Source organism: Rhea pennata, chromosome 3 (genome assembly GCF_028389875.1).
Source record: "Rhea pennata isolate bPtePen1 chromosome 3, bPtePen1.pri, whole genome shotgun sequence".
Lineage (NCBI taxonomy): Eukaryota > Metazoa > Chordata > Aves > Rheiformes > Rheidae > Rhea > Rhea pennata.
In genome coordinates, this window is record NC_084665.1 from 95,081,650 (window position 1) to 95,107,531 (window position 25,882).

Below are 25,882 nucleotides of genomic sequence, written 5' to 3' on the forward strand. Positions count from 1 at the left end.
CCACGTTTTCAGGATTTAGTGGGAATGGAAACCTCATGGAGAACCCAGAGTACTGGGTAAGACTTGATCTTGTGTGTAAAGACTGATCTTAGGAGGACAGAGTTCAGCTAATGAATTCTCTGCTGCTTCTCTTTGGGAGAAGGGAATGACAAATTACATTCCCAGTAAAACAATCGGGAGAAAAAACAGTATCTGCAAGGAGGGACAGAAGGTCCCTCTCTTCCCCTGACAGATTTGTTTCTGGGAAGAGACAGTTTCCAGTTCCCTTCAAAGATATCTATATATTAATATAAGACTGGATATATATATATATCCTTGCAAGAACCATTTCTTATTTTCCTCACTTGAATATCAAAACCTTTTTAACAAGGATAAAAGGCTTTTGTTTTTACTATAAACAACAATGGAATTTTAGATTGTTTTAAAATCAAAATATACTGGAAACATCCAAACAAATCCCAAACATTAGTCCGATGCTACCTAAAGCCAAGAACAAACAAGCAAGCAATGAACACTGGTATTTTGGTTTTTTGCGTGGATATTACAAAAAATAGTAATCATACACTTTTTTTTAAAATGTTCATTACTTAGATAAAGCACATATGAATGTAACATTCAGAATTATAACATAGAAAATGTAATGTGGGCAATCTGCTATTCCAAGTACACTTACCAAAATACAATTTTATAATGAAGAAAGTCTCAAAATACACCTGTACAACAACTGGGATCCACAAAATATGATTTAATAGTATCACTCAAGATCACTTCATTGAAACCACTTTTATAATACTGCTTGAATAGTAATCTCTGGTCAAAGAGCATTCTTCCCCTTAGCCTAGCCTGTCCCACTAAAGCAAGTGTGGAATTTTAATTGCAATGCATATCTTTTAAAACCCCAAATCTGAAGCAGTCCTATTAACTATTACACTGCCTACACTTAGATACTGCGAGGATGGGAATCACCCTCTCTGAGGCCTTGGTACATTGACACTTACCCTTATTATTGTTTGTAGCGCAAGCAGAATAATCTTGTAAAGGACAACTAAATAGGATCAAAGTATGAATTATCTTACTACCAAATCAGTTGCTATGTGTTACTTCACCCTGTAACATTACAACTTTACTGAAAAAGAAAAAGTTAACCATTTTATCCTATAAATATTTTCTTTATTTGCTTTATGTTTAGAAGTTGCTATTTTAGTTCTATTAACAGAAATACATAACAAAAGCTCCCTAACAAGTGGAAAAAAAAGTAATTACAAATGCTGAAAAAGTTGGCCTCATTAACATATGTACAGACTTACTTATGTAATACACATCTTTGTGGGAATTAATTCATTTTATGACACACATTTATACAGGCATTAAACATTCCCAAGTAACTTTGAGCAGAGAATATGCCAATTCTTTAGTCTGGGCAGACAAAATGTGTATTTCAATTTTGATTGTGGAGCTAACATGCAACAGATACAACATTCAGTCTGAGTTGCTGTTGATAAGTTGTTCTGTTCCTTCCTGTAAAGATCTTTCTGTTGAATTTAGATCCTTCTGTCCCTTCTTTTCTTTGTTCTGCTGTTCCTGCAGTTTCAGGATTATTTTTCGTATTTCTTCTCTTTTGGTTTTCATTCTTGGGCGTGGAAACCAGTCTGTTAAATTCATTGGTAGCTCAAAACTCAGAATGGGATTCTAAAAAGAAAGTTTGATAGATAGTACAGTCAGGAGCTGTAACTTGAACAAGTGGAAAGAACTGTAGCAGGAAAAAGTATACTCCTCCTCCTCATTTAGTCAGCCTGAAATGAAATTTCTACAGCTTTCTCAACTAGAGGTGTCTTGTACATGTACAATTAAGGTCAAATAAATCAAGCCACAGTATGTTATACAATACCTTTCATCCAGGTCACAGTTCTGGTTACAAGAATGCCCAAATAACCTACTCAGTTTGCTGCTTCTTTCAGATAAAGCATTTGGCTGCATAAATACGTGATAGAAAGAAAATTATTGTAAGGGTATTGTAACCTTTTTCTTAAGGCGATTTGCATCAGAATCCAGAGCTGATTAGGAATCTGTAGTTATATATTTCTACTCTTATAAATACCTTTAGGACCACAACTACCTATGGAATTCAGTTTTACACTTCACCCAAAAAGTGGGGCCAAAGAAAACTCTCTGGACATTGCCAGCCCTTGTTACACTTGCATTCTGTTTTCTTACTAGAATTTACTCATCCAAAAAAATTAACAGAATGATTCCTATGAAACATATGTATGGCACTTCAAGTTTCCGTAACACTGTACAGCAGTTTCACTCAAACTAAACAACCAGTGTGTGAAATAGCGTTTTCTCTCCGATAAATGCTATTTTAGGTGTACTCCAGTTTACCTCAGGAAGAGTGAATTACATTCATTCACTGAGCTAACACTGGCAACACTACTTGCTAAAAACTAGTTACCTTCTTTTCAGGAACAGGCTCTTTGCACTAGCAACCATGCGACTCCACATCCAAACAGAACATTAGATAGATAACAGGGCAGTTAAAAACTATATTTAACAGACTTTGCTAATGAAGCCACTTAATACTAGCTATAGCATTCTTCAGAAAAATGACCATAAAGATGCAGACAATCATGGACAGAAGCTGATTAGGTTCTCTATACCTTCGGTTTCGAAATGGGCCAGCCAAAGGAATAAGCACATTAACAAAAACTCATTAGCATAGTTACTGAAAATAGAAAGAAATTTCACATGAAGTTTGGACACATCCTTAACTAGGGCTTGCTTTTTTTTCCCTTTTTTTTTTTTTTTTTTTTTTTTTTTTGGTTTGGTTTGGGGAAAAAAAGTGAAGAAATAGGTCAGAAGCCAGTTGTACACACATTCTGCTCCCTCCTGTCCTCACCTGCCGTGCCGGTACCTCCATCCCTACCCCACTACGCCCACGCGCAGGATGTGCGGGCCCCCCGCAGCACCCCCCAGCCGCCCCCCGGCGGCCGCGGCGGCGGCTCCTCCCGCGGCGCCGCAACACCGCGGCGCCCTCTGCCGGCCGCCGCCCGCCGCCAACTCCCCCCTCCCCCCCCCGGACTTTTCACTTTATCATTTATTTTCCAAAAAGCTGAGGGGGGGGGGTGACACATTGGGCAGGTCGCCGAGTTGTCCCTGACAGGCTGATTGCGGCAGTACTGAACAGCCACCGTGTTGAGGAAGGAGTGGAAGACTACTCGCCAGGACAGCAGGGATTTGTGTTCCTAACTACTCTAAACACCTAGTAAAATGTGTCCTGGTTCTAAGAAAATTCACGTGCCAGGACTTTAATGCTTATTATTAAAAAAAAAAAAAAAAATAAAAAAGGATATCTGAAATAAAACCTTGGAATAAAGAAAAAGATGAATTACCCACAAACACCAAATCCAACACAACTGCCACACACATCCAAATTTCATTTCTACAGGTGCTGAAAATGAGATTTAGTGAGATTTGTGCAATTTTTCAGACACATTTGCAACTGAAATTATTAGCTCAATAAATGTAAAATATTCAAGCACTGTGCAGCTAGCACATCTTTTATTTTTCTACTAATGTTAGTTCAGAGAATACCCTGTGATCTGAGAGTCATCCCTGTTCCCTGGCTGACAAAACTACATCCTGCAAGACCAGACAGGACAAGAGATTCAGCCCATCATAATTTAGCTATTAATTCACAAGAAGGAAGAAGATAAAAATTACCAAAATTGGGTTGCCCCATATATACTCCCATCTACAAAACTGAAAACACTGAAAGACAGTTTAAGCTCTCATGGTGGGACTCAGCAGAGAGGCAGAAGGATTATTACAGGTCTGAGCTTCGTTTTGCATTAATACATGTAGTACATGAAGTACATGTAAAGCAATGGGGATCAAAGGGAGAAGAAATCACCAGCTTTGTCAGCAACAAGTAAGTTAAAAAAGACTTTAGGAACAGTGCCCTAGAGTGGTATGGACTGTAAACAGAATTAGTGTCCCATGCAGGCAACCTCCACTTCATCTGTTCTCCTCCCTACCCAGACCTTGTAAATGTCCACTTGTAAAAGTGAACATCAGCTTCAGCTTGTAGTGATTCAGTTACTGCATTAATGGACAATTCATCTTAAACATTTTAATCCAACTGAAAAAGTCTAAACCAGCTGTGTCATACTACTGATTTTATTCAAAGTCACATTTCCTAAACAAAAAGGGGAAAAAGAATAAGCTTTTTGTACCACATCTTTGGTTTAGATTTTTTATAAACATAAATTTGAACTCTGTTTTTAATTGAATAATTTTTAAAGGGTATGCACTATAAGACAGCAAAGAAAGACTTTAAGTCTTCCTGAACCACAGGAAGTTCTGCCTGAACGTGAGGGGGAATTTCTTCCCTGTGAGAGTGACGGAGCACTGGCACAGGTTACCCAGAGAGGTGGCAGAGTCTCCTTCTTTGGAGATCTTCAAGGCCCACCTGGATGCAGCCCAGTCTAACATGCTCTAGGTGACCCTGCTGAGCAGGAAGGTTGGACTAGACGATCTCCAGAGGTCCCTTCCAACCTTACTGGTTCTATGATTCTACGTATTTTTTTCTCAGCATTTTATCAGAAAATTCCATGACTTCTAATTTCTGTATTGTGGTACATATGTGCAACTAAAAATGATAATTCATTTTTTCTCCAGAAAGTACTCATTATTATGTATGTTAATGCATAAATTAAATTAAACTACATATAAATAGTAGTAACACCTACAGTAAAGAGGTTTTACAATAAAATTGTAATAATTTTATTAGCTCATATTTGATTGCTGCAGGATACAAAACAAATAATGACATAAAAAAAAATACATACCTCAAAAAAACTCTCCACATACTGCAATATGTACACTCCACAATCACTAAAGTTATTTTGTTGTGGCACTTTGGGATTGGAACCTTTCATGACATCTTTGGAAAAGCTTCTTTTATTGCCTTTCCTGACTTCCCATTCCACCTCTAAGTACCTATGAAGAAAGACCATGAAAATTAAAACTGTTGTTTTTTTCCTTGCATAATTTTAAAAAAGATAGAGATATAAAACTTACTCCCTTAGTGTTTTCACAACATTGGACCGGGAAGGGCCTCTCAGTGAGTCCATAAGCAAAATGCAAGGCCTATGAGAGAACACAATTTTTAATTACACTGTATTTTACAGCAGTTTGGAAAATGTAGTTACACAGCTAGCTATGAAATCAATTGTGATCCAAACAAAACTATTCCAATACTATATAGCTTTGCCAACACTACTATAATCCCCTAACTAGGGTATCTAAATGCCAAGTAAGTTATCTTTAGACTTAACCATTCACTAGGCACAGAAAACTTGGGAGACATTTTAGTGTCAGATTTGAAGCATTTGCTAAAGTGAGATCTCGTTGCTTAAAAAGCCCTTAGGCATCTAGTGCTATTTTAGAGGCACAAGGTATCTGGGTCATCCATGAGGCTGGAACTATACAGAACCTACAAACACCCTTCCGGAAGGGCAGCTGGAGGTCAGATGGGACAATCTACAGCATGTAAAAAGACACTAGGGGTGTGTTTTTACAGAAGTGACCCCACCTGAAAGCTGTACCTGAAAACCTACCTGAACGCTGTCTGAAAGACTTCAGAAAAATAATGTATCCATAGCCATGTTCTAGAAAACCAAGTCTACTTGAACACTCAGCTGTACACTATAGATTCTTACACCCTATCACTCAAACCTAGATCATGACATATTTACAGCAGACAGAAACATAACGCGCAGTTATCAGCTGTCTTGTATACAACATTTGGATTTATATATCAGTATCAATTCATACTAGAGTTCAGAATCTCAGTGTCAGATGCAAGAATAATTTTGGGGGATAGATAGGATGCAGTTTACTTCTCAAAGAGCTCTGCTTTCCAACAATAATGCACACATACAGTTAGGCAAGGATGTTCTTTATAGAAAATAATTTTGTAGTTCAGTCATGAGCTAGTCCTCTTCTAGAGTAACTGAGATAAAGTGGATAATGTCACTACGCTGAACTCCAATTACTGTTACCGTTCAGCTTTCTCAAGTCCAAGTTTGATGGCTCCCTAGTTTGGGAAGTACCATTCTCTGAGGTGTAGAGGAAGTAGCCCTATAGCCCCAGTAAGAGAGAGATACCATTCATCAGAGGCAGCCTGCATTAAGGGGTGGGAGAATCACAGAACAGTAGAGAGTAATGATAAAGTTAATCAAGTTAAAGTTATCCAGAGGGTCTCTGGCTTTGATGCTAAAATCAAAGTACACTAAATGGAAGTAGCATGGCCTCTTAAAGGAAGAAAAATAATAGTATAGAGGAGGTAAAATGTAAGGAAATGAACTGTAATTTGCAGAAGCACTTTCAGGAATGTTGACAGTAAGTGGATGGCTTAGTTGAGGAATCGCTGTTACATGACGGGCCTCAGATGTCACCAGTACACTAAGGATGCCTAAGTTGCGAAAGCAGGCACAGCTTTGGGGCTCTGACTCTTGACCCAGATACAGTGATATCCAGTGACGACTTCTGCAGCATAAATGAGTAGATATCTAGAGAATACTAAATCATCTTACAGTTTTCCACAGGTAAAGGACCTTGGAGGTCCTAGAGTAAAAAGGACAGCATCATAAAGATGAAGACCTTTGACTGAAAATCTATGTTCTTCATGAAATGCAAAAGATTTTTGAAGGTCTTTGAATCTGTATCTACTGCACCTTGTGCTACCTGCAAAGCTGGCTAGTGTTGAAATGGACTCATCTTAGAATCCACTCAATCACGTGTTTTGTTCCATTCAAAAGAGCTAGTACTATTTGGGATCTCTTACTCAGAAGTAGGTATCCACAGCTTGCTGTGCAGAGCTCACGGGATAAACCTCAAGGACAAAGCTTTTGTACCAAATCTACCAGACACCAGTCCCTGAAATGAACTTGATTGCTTTTCTCTAAGTCAGTCTCTTGACCTGGTATGATGTTAATAGCGCAAATGCTCCAGGTCTCCATGCCATTTGTTACTTTTGTTTAACTTTCTGAATACAGTGGAAATTTAGTATTAATAATAATTATACTATAATAATAATCATTTGTCTTAATAACTAATAATTAGTAACAAGAATTGTTTCCTGTTAGTGCTTCTAAAGCTTCAAGTGGACCCTAAAGCAAAGCCATTAAATGTTTCTAATATTCTGAGACCCTAGCCAATGAGCAGGGTGCATAAAACTCACAGAACAGACCACGAAGAATTTCAGCCACAACTACGTAATTGCTGAAAACAGCTGACATGAGCTTAAGAAATCTATTGGTATCAGGAGAGTAACTGAGTTAGACTTTACTCTTAGCAGCTCTGACATTGATGGCTCTGGATCAGCCAGAGGTCCTGCTGAAGAACCAGACTCTGTAACCCAAGATCCCAAGTAACAGCTACAGGGGAAAAAAGTTTCAAAGTGGTCAGATGAACAAACAGAAAGGAAACAGAAATGGTTACCCCTACTTTTTTGATTCATTCCTACAGCTTGGTTTAGATATTTAACAGAGTAACCAGTATGTCATCTCACTAAATGGGAGTCAACTTTGGAAAATTTTTTACTATAGGGTTTGAAGAGGGTCCAGAGGTAACAATATTGGTCTACTTGATTTAAAAGACTGGTAACATACTTTAATCCATCAGATTGCTGAAAATAAATGAAATGAATCATGCTCTCACAGAATTAAGGTATATGAGGAAGGGCAGAACAAGAGCCCTCTGCAGATACCAGGAAAACAGAGTTCTCAGCTCTCAAGTGACAGAGCAAGTGTACAGTGACTATCACAACACATGTAGGCCATGTGCGATATAGTATTTGCTTCATTTTCTCCAGGGTGTTATTTTAGTTCATACACAGTTCTTCCAAACATAAATTACATTGCTTCTCTTAGGTGAAACCCTACCTGTGGAGGAAGAAAAATACTTTCCTACGCCAAAATTAAATTGCATCAAATAATTTTAAACTATGTGTAATCCCATTTGAAGATGACATGAATGTTTTGTTCTAATATTTAAACACTGGGTTCATTTTCATCAGTTTGTCTTTTCTGTGAGATTTTCACCATTTATAAAGGGAAAGAACACACTTAAAAATAAAATATGACTGTCAAATCACTAAACTGACATGTAAATTAAAGGGCAGACTTTTTTAAAAATAAACAAAGTAGTTCCAGCTAATCAGCTAAGTCTCAGATTAATTTTTTCCCTTTAAGAAAACAGCATTTTCAATACTTCATTACTTTATGACTAGCAAACTAGTAAATAGAGACATTAAATATTTGCACGTACCTATCCACAGGTTTACTTCCAAATTAGTCTAGACGTGCAATTTTTGAGGTCTAAGCATACAATCACATTAGCATTTTTAGGTTTTACTTGTACTTATTTTAACTTCTGATAAAAGAGAGTTATTACTTACACAAGCAACGCAGGGAAGTATTATGTATAGATAATCTATCAGCAGCATAGGACAACTTAATTGAATTAAGCAGTTCATAGCATCACAAAATATTCTTAGCATTCGTAATAGAGGGGGTTTTACCCCTGAATGCAAATTTATTATGGATAATAAATACACATTTCATTGTACATATAAACGTATCATTTTATCCTACACCATAATAACATATTGTAAATGCAATTATCCTTCTGGTAAGCAATATATTCACAAAGAAGGAAATATTAGAATGAATAAACAAATTAAAGTGTGAGAAAATAAATTACTAATTTAAGTATATTTTTAATTTAAATAAATGACTTTTTTTATATATAGGGATACATTTAAACAATCTTCTGCACTTTCCTATTGTAGGAATCCAACAGCAAGTTCTCAGAGAACAGCTTTATTTGAAGAAGCTATCTTCACAACTTGAAGCAGCACAGGGGCTTAACAGAAACCAAACAGCTATTGTTTTGCTCGTAGCTTTATTCACTAAACTCTCCGTTCACTGAAGTTGATTATATTACAAAGTATAGAAGTCTCCCACAAATACTAGTAACATGCTGGTTAAAATGCATTTAGAATGAAGTATGACCATTTCCCACAATTACTGTCTTTTTCATTTCATTAGCTTCTAAGTTTGAAGTCCATTTTAATTCTTGTAATACTTACTGCTTGCAGATAGTAGGCTTCAAGTGCCATTGTCCCATTTCTGAATTACAGTTATCATCTGCAAGTCCACCATCATCACTGCTGTCTTCCTACAAAAGCAACACGTTTACGGATATTTAGAAGCTAATACTGTTTTTCAAATATACGCAAAAGAAATTACTGCTATACTTACCATTTTTACTCAAGACAAATATCTAATTTAATAAAGCACTGCTATCTTTCACCTACATCAATTCACTGATTCTATAATTTGCATTACTAACTTACAGTCTCGCATTGTTTCTCAAATCCATGCCAGAAAGATTCAAAGTGAACTGTACTATTAACCACTGAAATAAAAAAAACCCTACAACTGACCTGTTCAAAGCACTGCTGTCCTAATCTCCAATGCAGGTTTTAATCCAAAATTTAAATATTTTTCCTTGTTAATGACTACTAGAAATTTGCCTGGTAACTTCATGCATGCTGATGGAGAGAAAAATCTGCAACGAACTCAGGAGGTACCTGACCCTTGCTCTAGAATCTCACCAAAAGTTGTCCCAACTTGGTTCTCTGAGCAAGGGAAATCAAAAAGCAACCTGATGTGATGCTACACAAACTGACATGCTGCAAGCCTGGGAATATTCTTTAACCTTTTGATTTCAATACTGATCACTGTGAAAGATATGGGAGTTTCATAAACACGAAGTTTATATTTAAAAGCACTCCGATGATTCATACACATTCTTACCTTTAAAAGAGTACTACTGAGGTTACTACTAATACCACAAAACATTGTATGGGGAAAAAAAGTGTCACTTTTCAAAAACAGTAACCCCCACATCAACATAATTTGGAAAATATTTGGTGATAATTGTTAACATGCAGAGTCCTGTGACTGAAATCCTCATGTTATGCCATCAAGATTTTACTGTATTAGAAAACACTGCTTTGTTCCTAATACTCCTATTTCTATTGCAGCCTCAACTCAATTTCTGCCAGATGTGAAAGTGTATTCACACTATTTCTATACTCTGTTTGTGTATTGTAGAAGAAAGAATTCAGCTCAATTTGAAGATGTCACTGCTAAGCAGCACCACAACCAGGGAAGTCAGTATCTTTTCCTCCTCTCAAGGAGCACATGCTGACCACGTGCATTCTTTACTGCCTTCATGCCACAAACTCCAGCTTGGAAACACCCTAATCATCAATCTCCATCTCCAGCGAGCTCTAAGAACTGCTACATGACAGCGTTCTTTGACTCTTCCCTATTTTGTAACATGACCGGACAGGTGGGTTGAGTGTGTCTGAAAGCACAGCTAGGTTCCAACATAAATTTAAGGTTATAACACATACAATTTGGAAGCCATTATAAATAACTACAGGCCTTGGAAAACAATGGTCTGTTCTTGACTCAAAGATGAAAAATAGGTAATTCCTAGACTGTGTATCTGAGAGCCTCCGATTATTTCGGACAAATTGGAGTCATACACCTGGAACAGGAAGGCCCATTAAGGAGAGTAACTGCTGAACTTTACCTTGCTCACCTTCAGCTTACATTGCAGAGGCAATAGAATGAGAAAGTAACGCCCTCATACCCAAGTAGTGAGTCAGTAAAGGACTCTTATAATGATCAGAGACCTTCCACAACTCAAAAATCTAATTTTTTTCCAATCTCCAATTTGAATAAGAATGCTACTTGATTGTAAACCCATGCTGCTTAAATTTGTTTAGAAAAACATCAACAAACCAAAACAGTAAAGTAGCACCTACTTATAAATGTATCTATTTACATCCAAGAAATGGAGTTGAAAGAAGACCTGGTCTTGGGTCTCTTGAGTAGGCACAGGAAAGTGGGGGGAGATAAGACACAGAAAATTGCTGACTTTTTTCCTTCTTTCTTTCTTCTTTTTCTCCTTCTCCTTTTTTTTTTTTTTTTTAAGAGTTTCACTAAAATCATTGTATAATATTGTCACTATGCAAAAGACTCAAAGTTAAATGCACGATCAGTACAGCAGTTTCCTATTAAACAGTTCAATGAAAGAATGCTCTCTTTTCTGCTAATTAACCAGTACTCTGGATCTTATACTGCTAAAAGTAAACTAGCTTTATGCATTACATACTTGCAATACATACACAGCTTTTAAAATGTTTATTCTGAACATAACAGTTTCCATTTCCCAAATAAAATCTGTATATATATATTTTTTACCTGGTTATCTTGGTCTTCAGAAAAATCTATAAGCTCATCTTCATTTAGTTTACTGCCATCAGCTGAGTCTTCACTATAGTTTAGTCTGATTTTGTGCAAACCATCTGTATCAAAGACAGCAGTATATTTAAACATCAAATACTACACCATCATTGAAGACCAAATCAATTTTAAATACCTCAAGTTTGCGAAGGGTTGTCCACGATAACTGTGACACAGCCAACAAGCATTATTTGATTCATGCACATAAGCCTAAAGTGAAAAGTTTCTAAGTAACACAGCACAAATTGTTCTTTACTTCAAGAAAAGCTTATAAATAAATAAATAAATAATATAGAAAATGGACTAAAACCCATCATGAAATTACCACTGTAGTTCCATAAGGACTTCACAACAGTACAAACTGGTACTGCTACCAGAAGAGGTAGTCCCATCCTGCCCCCAATTTAACTGCTTATTCCCTTCCCTAAGCAGTTCCTTCCCTGTGCCACCAAATGCATCCACACGCAGTGAACCAGACTGAGCAAGTCAGCCAAAAGCTTATTATTTTTATCTTGAACAACTTCTTTGATCAAATTTGCTCTGAAGTTACATGAAGATTTATGCTGGTAAAAACAAAAGGGAACATGCTGCTAGGGAGGGCAGAAAGCAGGGCAAGTTCTTTCGGGAGCAGTAGCTTAGAAATGTTTGTGAAACTACAGTGTTTGCTACAAAAAAAAAAAAAAAAAAAAAAAAAAAAAAAAAAAGAAGAGAGAGAGTATGTGTAAGTTTATGTCACTAGCAGAATTCTGCTTTTTAAATTCATTCCTTACCCCTTACATATTTAGTCACATGGGAAACAGCATCAAATGAAAAAAGAACAATGTTACAGCTATATCTGTGAAGGAAGCAGATACAAACAACTACAGGCTCACTGTTCTTATTATACCACTATACAAGACTTCAGAACAGATTTTGGAAGAAAAAGTACCAAACTATATGGAAATAAATGAAAACTGAGTAACTCACACCAGCAAAACCTGGTATTTCTATAAGAAAACTTTTCCTAGAAAAAGGAGGTATCTAAACCATCACAAAAATAAGAGAAGAACTATTAGGTATTCATGAAAACCAAGATTTCAACAAGAACAGCAAATGGGGCAATGAACTACCTAAAGTAAAAAACAGAAGAGCTGCATTCAAAATTGAAGGAACAGTTTGGAAAGAGGTTATTATTGGAGTTCCATAGGGACAAACTTGGGAATTAATCTTACTCGGTATTTTTAAAAATACCTCAGCACAAAAATTAGGCCATATACTAATCTGGCTTATTGATGACAGTCCTAAATTAGTACTGAGAAGAATCACAGGATCACACAAGAACTGAATGATTTTCAATATTCAGCAGCAAAAATGTGATTGGTTAAGTAATAATAATAAAAAAAAGTACTTTGGACAATCTCTTCAATGTTATTTAGGTATCAACTGGTACTGACTTACAAGTGAGACACTTGGATGTGGCCTGAGATCAAAACATCAATGTTTAGGTTCCTCCATGCAGGAGATGTCCAGGGTCTCACAATATTAAGTGGACACCATACGCAGAAGAGAGCGCTACTCAACAAACCACTATGAGACTACTTTAGGGTGAGCAAAGGAGTTCTCTAGGCTTTACTGACTATATTGTTGAAGAGAGGCACTTTGGAAATATCCTAATATATCCAGCACATATGCACAGGTTTGGCAGAGTCAAAACTCATGCTGTTCTGGAGAAAGAACTGATGGACAGGCGGGATAGCAAACTGCTGTATCTCCATTGTCCATCTAACAGGAATGGGAGTTTAGGTACCTAGTGCATCTAAGTTTGGATGTCTAGATGTATGTTAAGGGTCAATTTCAAACTGAGTCTCATTCTTACATATCTGTGAAATGGGACTGTGACCAGTAAGAATATCTGCATTAACCGAAGAGCAGCTGCAGTGGCTGAGCAACAGTCCAACTGTTTTGGTGACAGAATGACCATCAGTCACCAAAAAAAAGCAGCCACAAAAGAACAAAATGTAATCCTAGCAAAAACGTATTTCATGAAGAACATTCACTCCAATTACACAGAAGTAACAGCAGCAACATTCAAGACATTGAACAGACCTTACCACACAGCAGCAACACCATAAAGAGGAACAATCATATCTAGGTTGAAAACCAATTCAGACGGGAATAAGTTAAAAGGAAAAAAAAAGTACTTGGAGAACAGACAATGCTGTCAGAAAAACAAGCTCAGTATATATGACCTATGAAAAAATTTAGGCTAGAAAATAGGAAGTGGTTTACAGCCTTTAAGATGTTAAAGGGTCAAAACTGTAATGGTCAATAGTATACAGACTACACCATACGAGCGATAGGCTTTTCAGACTTTTTACTGTGAAACTATGCAATTACTTACAATGTATAAAGCAAATTAAGTCAGTAGGAATGCTCAGTGCCTGAAGTAAAAGTTCTTGCATCACCAGATGTTTTAGTTTCTATGACTCAAGGGGATCCAAACCTTGCAGTAAGCAGAGAGAATACAAGTCTTCTCCTTCACTCACCTTTAAAAGCATGTCAGCTCCTTCACTCACTTTGATACATAAGTTTTTCCAGATCACTGCAACTACTGTTATCAGCCTCTACTGAAGAGATGGCTACTATTGCATGGAAAAAACTTCTCTAAATTTAACACAGTGATCAAATGAGAGATTTAAAAAAAATTTTTTCCTCAGTCTTTTCATAAACTTTCCATTAGCATCCTAAAGAAGTTGTTAAAGGTACTGAAACAAAATCTCAAATGCTAGAAGCTACTGGAATTAAGGTTGCTCACACAATCCAAATTCACCTCCTGCATGCACACACACTATGAATGCCCGTGTCTAAAGATCATCATGCTGTTCTTTCCTTAACCTTTCCAGTCTCAACTAGCACAAGGTAAGTGATACTTACAAAATGATTCAGGATTTAAAACAAAAAAAAAAAAAAGGTCATGTGACTGGAGAATTTTTCTGATTTGGGAAAACAATGGTTTATCTCCAGCTTTATGTCATGATAGAAATGTCAACAGTTAAAATATTTTATATGCAGTGGGACATTAGTCACATCGTGAGCACTTGAGCCACACACTACTCAATTTTCAAAGTACAGAGTTTATGCAACTGCAAAGCAAGTAACAGCTGTGAAATCTCCAAAATTTTCATTAAAATATACATATTTTAAAAAATACATACCAATAGATTGGCCAGCGGTTGTGAATTCACCCTGTATACCATTTTCATCTGGAGCCCTATGGTCAAGTTTATGGCATGCTGACTGCACAGTGTTAGGTTCTTCAACATCACTGTCTATTTGATTTAGTTTTTTGAAACCACTTTTTACCCTACAGGGACTTCTTCTACAACATGAAGACTCAGTGTCCTCTGTTTCAGTGTTTGGGTCAATTAAAGCTGTATTATACTTTTTGGTCAATGTCTTCTTTGTTGAGGACTTGGAAGGCGAGTTTTGTACATCTAACTCATTTGGCAAAGGAGATGGAGTGTTGCTCTCTCCATCTGAAGAGGAAGATTTTATCTGTGTTGCAGCATTTTCATGATAATGAGGATTTGGTTCGTATTTAGGTTTTTCTAAACCAGGAAAACAGATGACAGCCAAAAACCAGTGGGCACTGTAAAGGAAAAATATATTAATAAGTAACTAGCAACTGTTAAAAAAAACAAAAAACACAACAAAAAACATGCACGCACATAAAATCAAATCCTCTCCCCCACAGTTATCAAAGATAGATTGTGAGTTTGTTCTTCACTAATATGATGTAGTTAATTGAAAAACAGATGTTGTCTAAATAGTTATTTCAATTTGCTCATAATTTACACATGAATCCTTTGAATTAAGTATTCTTCTGGAAAATATTCTTTATTACTGCATGAACTGGATTGTAGCTTTCATGTTTTATGACTGCAAAAAGTTTTCTAGAAGTTCACATCTAACAACACAAGTAGTCGGATCTAATAATAGAGTTGAACTGCCCATATTCTTCAGCCTACTAAATCTTCCAACTGTGTATGATACCTCAAGTTTTTAAAGCAGTTTAGTTACTATTGAAGCAAAAAAGGGGGAGGAGGGGGAAGACTGCTATCACACCCTGTGATAGGTAATATATAATAGCTAATGCTATCACCACCACTCTGTTGTCACGCTTACCCTTAAAAGAACTACACAAAAACAGAAGGGACATTATACCCTTCCAGGGACAAAAACAGCAGTATCTCCAAACCCAAAACAGGGTAAGGAAGAAATTTTGCCCCATTTTTTTCCTGTCTTCTTGCTTACTGATTGAGTCTCCAATCAATCAGAAATGGAGCAGCAGCAAATGCAGGGACTGAGACATTGCATGTGGATATAGGATTGACCTGATTTAGAGATTATCTGAAGGTTCTCTGATTTACTGTAGCAACTAGCAAAACAAAGTCTAGCTATGTATTGTGCAAATGAATGTTAAAAAAAAAAAAGCAGTAGCTAAAAATATGAGGACTCTAACTGACATTAAAAAAATTTTTAAATACATGATTAAGAAGCCTGAAGCCCATCAAAAGTCAATGGCTGTTAAGATAAGTGGCCTTTGAAAACAGTATGTGGAGCACGACAGCATTTTGTCTTGAAAGACTCACCACACTTACTAAATGAATACATTAAGTATTGCCAAACCCTGGAATTTGGGTTATGGGGTATCCTATTAACATATATGTTATTACCAGTTATATAAATAGACTAGCAAATTAACTGGTATCTGAAAGGAAAATAGCTTGCTCTTTTAAATGTTATAAGCTGTCTCCATTTGAGACTTGAACAGAAAGAATTATATTCCCACAAGACACTGCTGCAAGTCATGGTCAAATTAGCCACTTGGTTTAAAGTTAATTCTCCTCTAGATTAGTCTTCCCTCCCCCCTTTCATTAACTGCAATCTGACAACCTTCTAGCTGTTCAGCCCACATTCCCTAAACCAGTGGTTATAGGAGAGTCTGAAAAGGCTTTCTGGAAGTAGATATTAAAAGCCAGCAACTCCGAAACAATAATTTCTAGAATGTACTCTTAAAATGGATTCCAGAATAAGTATCTAGCCCCCAAAAGAAAGAAAATAACATTTCTCCTGTGCTGCCTGGAATGGTATCAGGTATACTGACAACATAAAAGGAAAATCATTAGCAGCCTTTCTATAATGCAAGAAAAACTCTCAAATTTTCTCAAATCCTGGAAAAATTTGTTTCATAAATTACTTAATTCAAGATAAAGAGAAGCAAAAGAAATACTGAGATTGGTTCTCAACTGCCAGTTGTCTGAGACCTTTTATAAGGATGCACATCTGGAAGCAAAGAAACACTTGGTTCTCAAAATAAAAATAAAAATAAAAAGACTGGTATGTACTTTGCCCTCTACATCCTGCAGGCATTAATTGGCTCTCCAACTCCACCACTGATTCTGTGCTTCTAGCATACTCACTAATTCCTTGAAATTACAAAGCAATACCCCAATTACATAAAAAAAAAAAAAAAAAGAAAGAAAAAATAAAGACAGCTAAACACAAAATACATGAAAGTTATTTTCTACTGAATACTACATGGAGCAGTTCCAGTCTTGCCAGTATAAAGCACTATAATCCTCATTTTGCAATTGAGGAACAGAAGCACTGGGAAATTATATGACACAAAAGAAGTCACACAAGGTTCTGAAAAAGCTGCAGCTGAGCACAGATGTAAAGTCCTGGCACACAGCCTTCGTCATAAGGCTGGCATATCTGAAAGACTCACTGCAGATTAAAGAGCCAATTAATGTACACTTGCAGTGAAATCAACAACACAAATACATTAAAAATGTTGTATGTGGAACAAAACCAAGGTTTCACAGACTTACTAAGTCCAAGAGCCACACATTTCATAACACATTATATACACAGCTACAGAACGCTATGTGAGGCTGTAACATACACAAATAGGGTCTATGCTGTATTTGCTAACCAGATCATAAAGTCTGCAGTTAGTATTTTACTGTTAAAACTACTGCAACCTGGAAGAAATAAAAAACATCACTGATCTTTATTGTCTATTTTGTCAAAAGTATTTTTGTTTCAAATAAAACAAAAACTTTCGCATTAGAGAAGTGGTACTGTAGTCAAGGCAAGTTAAATCAAAATAAAACAGGATTTATAGGTAAAGACAACATAAAGACAACATAAAGACAACATAAAGACAACATAAAGACAACATAAAGACAACATAAAGACAACATAAAGACAACATAAAGACAACATAAAGACAACATAAAGACAACATAAAGACAACATAAAGACAACATAAAGACAACATAAAGACAACATAAAGACAGGAGTTACAGAACAAATTGAGACACTTGCAGTAAAGTAACCAGCAAAATTCTTTTTTAAACTTAAAGGTAAGTTAGGAAGACTCCAGTTCTCTGCTCCTGACCAGATCTGAAGCATCAGGAAAACATGGAAAAAAACCCAGTATATAGTAAGCTAGTAAAACCTGCTATTCCATGTTATGGAAGAAGTGTAAGAAGGGAATAGATGCTTAGCAAGGGAAGAGCTCTGTTACTAGGACAGAAGCCTAGAAGCCTTCATACTTGCAGCTTTTGGTGTTTTGCCCCGCCCCACAAATAGCTCCGCAACTACCTCTCTGTCCTGCTCCACCGGTTACCCCACCATAAGGGGTGTATTTCATTGGTGAGTCACTAATTCGTTCCTAAATCGGTTAATATCTTTTTGTTTCTCAAAATTGAGTGCTAGGTTTTGAAGGATAGGGTACGAAAGTTTGAGGCAGACAGAATACCAAGCTGCTTCCAAGAAAAACAGTAGTTGCCAATAATAACAGCAATTATTTTTAAAAAGAAGAATATGGAAGATTTAAACTCTCACTTAAGCTTTCTTTGCCAAGAAGCTGGTCAAAAAAATCCTCTCAATAGCATCTCCGGACATTTGGGGTTTTTTTTTTTTTTTTTTTTTGCTCTGTGATGGTCTTACAGTACATTTATATTAGCACTTCATTTTGGATTGGGAGACCACTTTTGGAAGCAAATCTGATTGTCATCACTTACCAAGCTGCAGTTCACAGTGCAGGACAGCTCCAAAAAGTGAGAATGAGGTAACTTCCAGGCAAAACTGAATCAAAAGATGCAGTCCAAGAGCACACCTATTGTGCTCCAACCACTACTGGATGGAAGTGGTTATACCTATGTATGTGACTATATATAGTCTTATACCAAAAGATCAAGCTAATCCCCACCACACGCATAGTGCGACATCATGTCTTCAGTACAAGCTGTTCTGTTCTACAGATTCACTTTCACTGAGCTGTACCCTATTTCTTAAGGTAAACACAGCTTTAGTTCCTTAACAGTAGCTTTCACATTCTTGTTCAGTTACTAGCAACATAACTCACTTCTATAAAACCACAGAACTATTTCTTTTCACCTTCAAATGACTTCTGCTACGTCACACTGTCTGGGATTTGCAGCATGATCAGTGTCATCTGTCCTATGTATAATAGAAATTATTAGGAAAGAGGGACCGATGTGGATGTGCAAATGACACAGGAGTAGAAGGTGGGCAGAAAACTGTAATAAGCTCAAATGTAAATAAAAATTAAATGACCTCACAGTTCCTGTACTTAAAGCTCTGTGGGGAGAAATGAGAAGGATTAAATCGGCAGTGGATAGGAAGAACATCATACACTTGAGTCATTTTCATCATCTAAGGATTTTCAGTCTCCCTATGGTTGTACAGTGGGCACACTATCTCAAAATTTAGAGTTTGTACTTGAGACTTTATAACAGAGAGAGATCTACAGCCCGTCATGTAAACCATAACTGCCTCTCCACAGCCAGCCTCAGAATGCAGTTTGCTGGGGGCAGATGACTCAAATTTTCCTTCCATTGCACGATATCTAGGTAAGTATCTTTGATGAACTTTTAATAAAAATCATTCTTTAAACTTTCAGAGGTCCAGTTGATTATACTTATGATAAATTAGTTACCATTTTCATATCTGTCTATCCTCAGCTATTTTTATATTTTCATCGCATATGTTTAAATGTAGTGGTTTCAATTACCGAAAAATACTGACTGAAGGACTGCTAAGATTCATTTTATGAAAGAAAGCAGAAGTGTATTACTGATAACTTGCTCTGACCTTAAGGAAAGCAACTAAATATAACAATTCTTAATGACTGTCTGCAAACTGTCTGCTTTCTTATCTAGAAAAATATTGCAATATAAGGCTACAAAGGAAAAGAATAAAACTCCAATATATAGCAGGAGAGACTAAACTTTCAACATATGCTTATTGTAACTAAAGAACAATCTTGTCTATACTAAAAAGATTCTTAGAAGAAAAAAAATAAGGACCAAAAAACTCAAATTTGTAAGTTATCAAAGACTATCAGATTAGGAGAAAGAACTCAATTCAATTTCAGAACTATGAACCCTAAGCCTTTACCACATAAAATCTGATAAAAAGGTACATTTACTTACGCTTCATTAAGGGGAACAAAAATGAAATCTTTCTCAAAAATGTCAACATGACGTGTCCATGTTTTCACTCGTCCATGTCGTTTTTGTTGTATTCTGCAAGAAACCCAAACATGACTTGTTGAGTGGCTTATTTTTCATTTAAAATATTTCCAGATGTTTTTACATTAGCAGTTTCTGAAGGTTTCCACAGAAAACCTACAAGGTTTTCCATATACCATGTACGTTTTAAGTCTGAATGTTTCCTAGAGTTCTGTTAGCATCATTACATTGTCTGTGAGGATTTTATCTCTGTGAGCATCTGTTCTTGTAGCTTTCATGATACGTGGCTCTTGATAATACGGTCTTATCAACTGACTTACGAGAGGTTTGAAGTTTCATGAACATTTCTTCTTTCTCTCTGATTAAGGCGTTTATAGAAGAATGAACTGAACACATGTATTCTATCAGCATCTTCTTTTTTCAGTTTTTCAAGTACCAAATACCTAATTAGTAAAAACAGCTTATTAAAAAAAAAATCATGGAAGTGTTAACTCAAAGCATTCATTGCTCAACTGAGTGAAGGAAAAAAAAAATACTCCCACAATGGTATCTCCCCATCAGATTGTTTTGATAGCCTTTTATTAAACCAAAATAGCTACAACAATATCAGGACTAAGTAACCACAAATATTTCACTAGTATTAATGCAATATCTCTGCCAGCTCTTAATGATATTAATATTCTGCTCAAGTAACAAGTTGTTCTGCTGCTGTTGTACTTATTTTTGTGTCATGGCATGAAAACATCTTGACAAGGTTGGTCAAATGCAAATTATCTAGAAAAGACTCGCTTTTATAACTGAGCCACTACTTCATTAAAAACCGTCAGACTAAAGTACTATTTTTTTTTATTCCTAAAACTTATTTTAATATACTGAGAATTACATACATACAAACACACATACACACCAGCAGCTATGTTATAGTTTAATCTGCTTCTGACATCAGCAGAATCAGAGGCCCCAAAGGCTTAATTTATAGATTCTAATTAAAAAAAAAATGCAGGGAACAAAGATAATAAACTTTAAAAAGCTATTTTTCTTCTACAGTTAAAAGTCCTCTTCAGATGCAAACAAATTTTAAAGAATCATCTTCCCCCAAGTAAGAACTATGTCAAGCAGGACAAAGCATGCACAAAACATTCTTACAGAAATACTAGTTGCAGACCAAGTGTTATCAACTGACCTACAAAGTTTTAACGCAATAAATTTGCAAGATCCACAGGAAAGAACCATAAAGACTAGTTTTAAATCAAACTTACTTTAAATAAAAATCAATAATAACATCATTTAAAAATTCTCCTTCATTCAGGCAATGGAGGTCTTCATTGGTCACAGAAATACCGCCTTTAGCAGGAGGTGGTGGATAAACTATCAACCTGAAAAGAAAAATATATTCAATAATAAATATGAAATGCCAATTCCCTCCATCCAATTGTTACAGGACAAAGAAAAACATCGTACTTTTCTATGGGACCAATAAATACTGTATGTGGTTCTCCAATTTCTTCATCATCATCAAAATATGGTAACTGTTTATTTCGTTGCTGCATTTTGGACTCAGAAGCAACCTTAAAAACAAACTCAGTATTAATGTGCACAGTATGTTCAAATTCATTTTTTTAAAAAAGTAGTAAAGTTTTGGGATGTTCAGAGGGGTAGGATCCAATGATTTTGAGAAATGCTTCAAGTTTTTTCTTTCCTAGGTTATTACACTTATGTTTGCATTTATTTCTAGAAGAATCCCAAAACTTTCAAATTCTTTAAGAAATATTTTTGTTTAAAAAAAGCATTAACCGCATTTAACTGTAACAGCAACTTAACTTCTCTTTTGAAATATTACAGTCTTACCAGTAGACATTACTTGTGGCAACTGTACACCCTTATATTATTTTAAGCACACTACAAAATTACTGTAAATCCAGAGATTACTTCCCAGAGTTCTGTTATCTGCTGTGCGCCAGTCTAGGCACCTTTTATAAAAGTCAGTAGCGGTGGGGGGTTTTGTTTGTTTGTTTGGTTGGTTGGTTTCGGTGTGTGGGCAGTTGTTTTTTATTTTTTTTAAGAGAACAGCACACTATCTGTAGCAGTATTTGTAATCCAAATAAAATAATGACTTTGCTCTAAAACAAAAACATGATTACATTTTTTATTTTGTTTTCTCTATGAGAAGGGCTTCCTTTGGAATTGTCTTCCAAGCACTTCGTAAATGCAACCAGTCTGCCATTGGCTTCTTCAAAGGAAATTTTCACAAAGAAGTCAGAAATATTATTTCTAATACCAATGTCAGTAATAATTTTTTCAAATATCGAGTTTGCATGAGGATCAAGGCCAGTTTCAAAAATCAAAATGATGTACTGCTCTTCTTGACCTGAGTAAAAACAGAGAGAAAATTATCCATTTAGAAACAAAATAAAATATGTCTCAACTATGAAACTACAGACTTCAAAGAACCTTGGGCCAACACATGTACATACACTATTGACAACACAGAGCACTAATACATATTTACACAGACCGGCTGAAAGATTAACTACCAATTTCTTCTACACAGAGTTGCAAAAAAAAGCACAGTTAACTTTTGCCTTCATTTAAAAATATGAAATATTTTATATAACAATTTTTAAAAGATGTGCAAAGTCAAAATATATTTCAAAATAACAGCTTCTCTGCATACTGAGAGTTAGTAAGATTCTGTAATCAGCACCTTCTTTTTCTCAGTACAGTTCCTACATTCTTGTTTTAATACACTTGCAGAAATCATGCATCCAGCATAATTTCCTCTCAACACAGGGAAATATCATGCCCTAACTCCTCCTTCCAGGTCAATGCTAGAGCAGTTTAATGGAAAAGTCAGTGAGGATACATTAATCTGTGTAAATATATCAGAAAAGGAGAACTGCATTAGGTATGCAGATGAATTTCAGTGATCTCAATGCTTATTAGAAAAATGCCTAGCAAAAAAGAAAGCCTAAACAAGAAACATACAAGTAACAATGAATTGAAATGTTGCATATTTCTGGTTTCATAATCAACTGATTTTTTTTATTATTAAATATCTTTCAACCTATTTAGCTCCCCCCCCTCCAAATGTCAATGCCATGAAATCTGTTGCCATGAAATCCTAAGACATTTCCATTTCTTTGTTCACTGGCAACCAGTTCTTCTTACTAAAGTAGTACTAACTGCACAAGAACAGGAATTTAAAATGTCCATTATCGAAACCTTCACCTCCTTTTACACATGAAAGGATTTGCCCCCTAGAAAGGGGCTCTGACTTCTGGTGCTGGCTTTCTGACTGTAGCATGGTCAGCCCAGCACCTCTCCTCATAAGGGGAACATTTGGGGAACAAAATATTGTCACTCTCTCTCTCTCCTGCTTACTCTTGCAATCCCTAATAAATCTTGCACTCCTTTTGGTACAGTGGTTTAGTTTCAACAGCTTAGCCTACACCTTCAGCAGAAGTTGGAGAATGTGAATTGCACTGATCAGCTGTCATATTAATACACATCATCATAAAAAGAAAAAAGGAGAAGGCTCCATCTATACTGAGAGGGATTATTTAGTCACAGAAATAGGATTCAGCCTGTAAATCCCAGTATCACGTAGCTAGCTAGCTCAGAGCTGCAGGGACCTGGAGAAGAAGAGTTTCAGATGAAGACATAACTATTTCTTCTTGGGTACTCTTAAATTGGCATGCTAACCATTGCGAATCCTCCCTATTCATTGCACATATACAGAATTTAGGCATCTAACGGGGTTTTGGGAACTCGGGAGCTAGGCACCTATAAACTACTGCTTACACAGCTGTGGATTCAGACCTTCTTCTGCTTAGAAGGCAAATGTGTATTTTTGAGTACAAAAAAGTACTCATAAATATCAAACAGAAGAAAGCAGTTAGGGAAAAAAAAAACAGCTCAGAACCGTAATTTCAGGAGGTGAAAGGGAGAGGAGGGGAGGAAGGGAATGTAGAAAAGGAAGGATTTCTTCTCCAGACAAGTTAGGAATCTTTCCCTTTGTTCACCTGTGAAAGAGGAGTCCTGGGGTCTAATCTCCCAATCCCTGCTCCCCCCAGAATTGCTTCTAGTCCCTCCATCCCTTGCTTTTGTAACTGTAATAATCCTTTCAGCTCAGTACATTTATGGGATGGTGGAAGGAGTTATTATTACACTTTTTTTTTTTTGCTTTGGAATTGCACAATTTGAGATTGTCAAAAGCATTCTTTCTCCTTTTAATGCCATTACAAAAAATTAACCTGAAGAGAAGTCTAAGGGAAAAGGACTATGCTAATTAAAAAATACAGTGCACTTTAATATACTACACTCACAAGGAAAACTATATTGATATTAAAGATACATGAATACATGTATCTTTTCACACATAAAACACACTTTTTTTCCAGTAGGTATTTGTCTGTATCGCATCACTGCATGCATATGAGAAAAAAAAACCACTGAGTTTCTGCTCAAACTGAAGCCTGTAAGTAGAACAACCTAGAAAGTAGACGTAAGTATACCAAAAGCTGTCATGAAAATTAAGGCCCAGGTACAAAAGCAAAACAAACAAATTAACTTTGCTTTCTTTCAGTATAGTAACTAGTGAAAAAAATGATACTAAATTGATTAAATACTGTAATTAACATAGATTTGGACAAATGAAAAAAACACAGTTTTGCCAAGCTGTTCTGAAACGTGCTGCCAGTCTGCTTAGGAAGTTGATACTACCTGGGAAAATACCACACTTGCTCCAGTCAGTGATGCCAGTTTTATTCTTTAGTATGCACAGTCACGGTCCAAACTTTAAAATATCATTTAAGGTAAAATAATAGACTAGAAATTGATTTACTTACTGTCTCCTTTACACTCATACCAGACATTATCTTTACTCATCTTCAGCTGGTCTCTCAGGCTACTACAGGTTGACGGTACCGTTTGCAGAAAAACTACTGGTAATTTTCGGACACTGCACCATTCACATTTAGTCAGCTCTGAAGTTTTCAGGTTAATCTCTCCAGTATCATTTTCTGAATCTAGAAAAAAAAAGTCATGAAGCTGTATTAAAACCTAGTCAAAACATGCAGAACTGCTTTACAATTTCCTTGTGATTTTAACAAGAAAAGTTATTTGCTCATTAACTTTTAAAAAAAGTTTGAAATCAACACATATCCAGGAAACGATCTCTGTTTATATGCAGAGAGAAAAATTAAGCTCTGTTGTCATCTGTTAGGAAAACAATTGAAACCAAACTTTATTTTTCTCACCAGCTTTAATCTAGTCTTTGTTTCATGGAATAAACAGCATTTCTAGAGACCAGGTAAAAAATTCGTAGCTATTGCTATGACACATTTTAAAATAAACTTGTAAAACATTCTTTGTAGATTTATCTTTGTCTAAGTCCCTTTGAAAGTACTAGTTTAAAATGAAGATGAGAACAAAGACATGCAGAGAAACAATCTGACTGCCTAAGCAAAATGTACTACTCTTAACTTTGTACCAAACTGAAATGCTGAAGTGAAATACTAAAACAGTAAATTTAAACACCACACCTAACTAAAACTTGGGAAAATGCTGCAGACAGCGATGTTGAGTATTTTATGGGTTTTAGTGAACTATAAATGGAAGAAAAAGTAAGGGTAGTCAAAGTCCTTTGAATTTGCTGAAAAGACCTTAAAGTTCAAAGCCAGTAATTATTTCTCGATCAAAGAAATGATTAATGATAGTCACTCAAAGCTTCAGTTGATGGCAGCCTCCACCATTCTACAGACTAACTGTATCCCCTTACATGGGAGACAGAAAATATAGACAGGATGAAAGCAGAATGGAGCTAACAAAGTCCTTCTAATACATAAAAATCAACGCAAGAAAGCCTCTCCCTCCTCAAAAGGGGTGGAGACACTGCAGGGAACTCCTGAATAGACTAAGATCAGTTGCATGAAGAGATGAGAAAGAAGG

General features: G+C 36.0%; 1 protein-coding gene across 3 annotated transcripts in view; it reads right to left on the minus strand.

Moving 5' to 3' along the window:
- Nucleotides 1-508: 508 nt before the first annotated feature.
- Nucleotides 509-25,882, minus strand: part of SENP6 (SUMO specific peptidase 6) — a 78,148-nt gene continuing 52,774 nt past the window's right edge. For 2 of the 3 annotated variants that reach the window (XM_062572836.1, XM_062572835.1), the window contains 12 exons: nt 24,781-24,960; nt 22,075-22,301; nt 21,395-21,501; nt 21,193-21,309; nt 20,254-20,376; nt 19,895-19,987; nt 14,582-15,015; nt 11,346-11,449; nt 9,155-9,243; nt 5,080-5,148; nt 4,848-4,998; nt 509-1,689 (listed from right to left, as the gene is read on the minus strand). In XM_062572836.1, coding sequence (XP_062428820.1) covers nt 1,480-1,689; nt 4,848-4,998; nt 5,080-5,148; nt 9,155-9,243; nt 11,346-11,449; nt 14,582-15,015; nt 19,895-19,987; nt 20,254-20,376; nt 21,193-21,309; nt 21,395-21,501; nt 22,075-22,301; nt 24,781-24,960 — 1,904 coding nt within the window. In that variant the 3' untranslated portion in view covers nt 509-1,479. Of the gene's footprint in view, nt 1,690-4,847; nt 4,999-5,079; nt 5,149-9,154; nt 9,244-11,345; nt 11,450-14,581; nt 15,016-19,894; nt 19,988-20,253; nt 20,377-21,188; nt 21,310-21,394; nt 21,502-22,074; nt 22,302-24,780; nt 24,961-25,882 lie in introns of those variants that run through there. The other variant, XM_062572837.1, reaches the window with a different exon arrangement.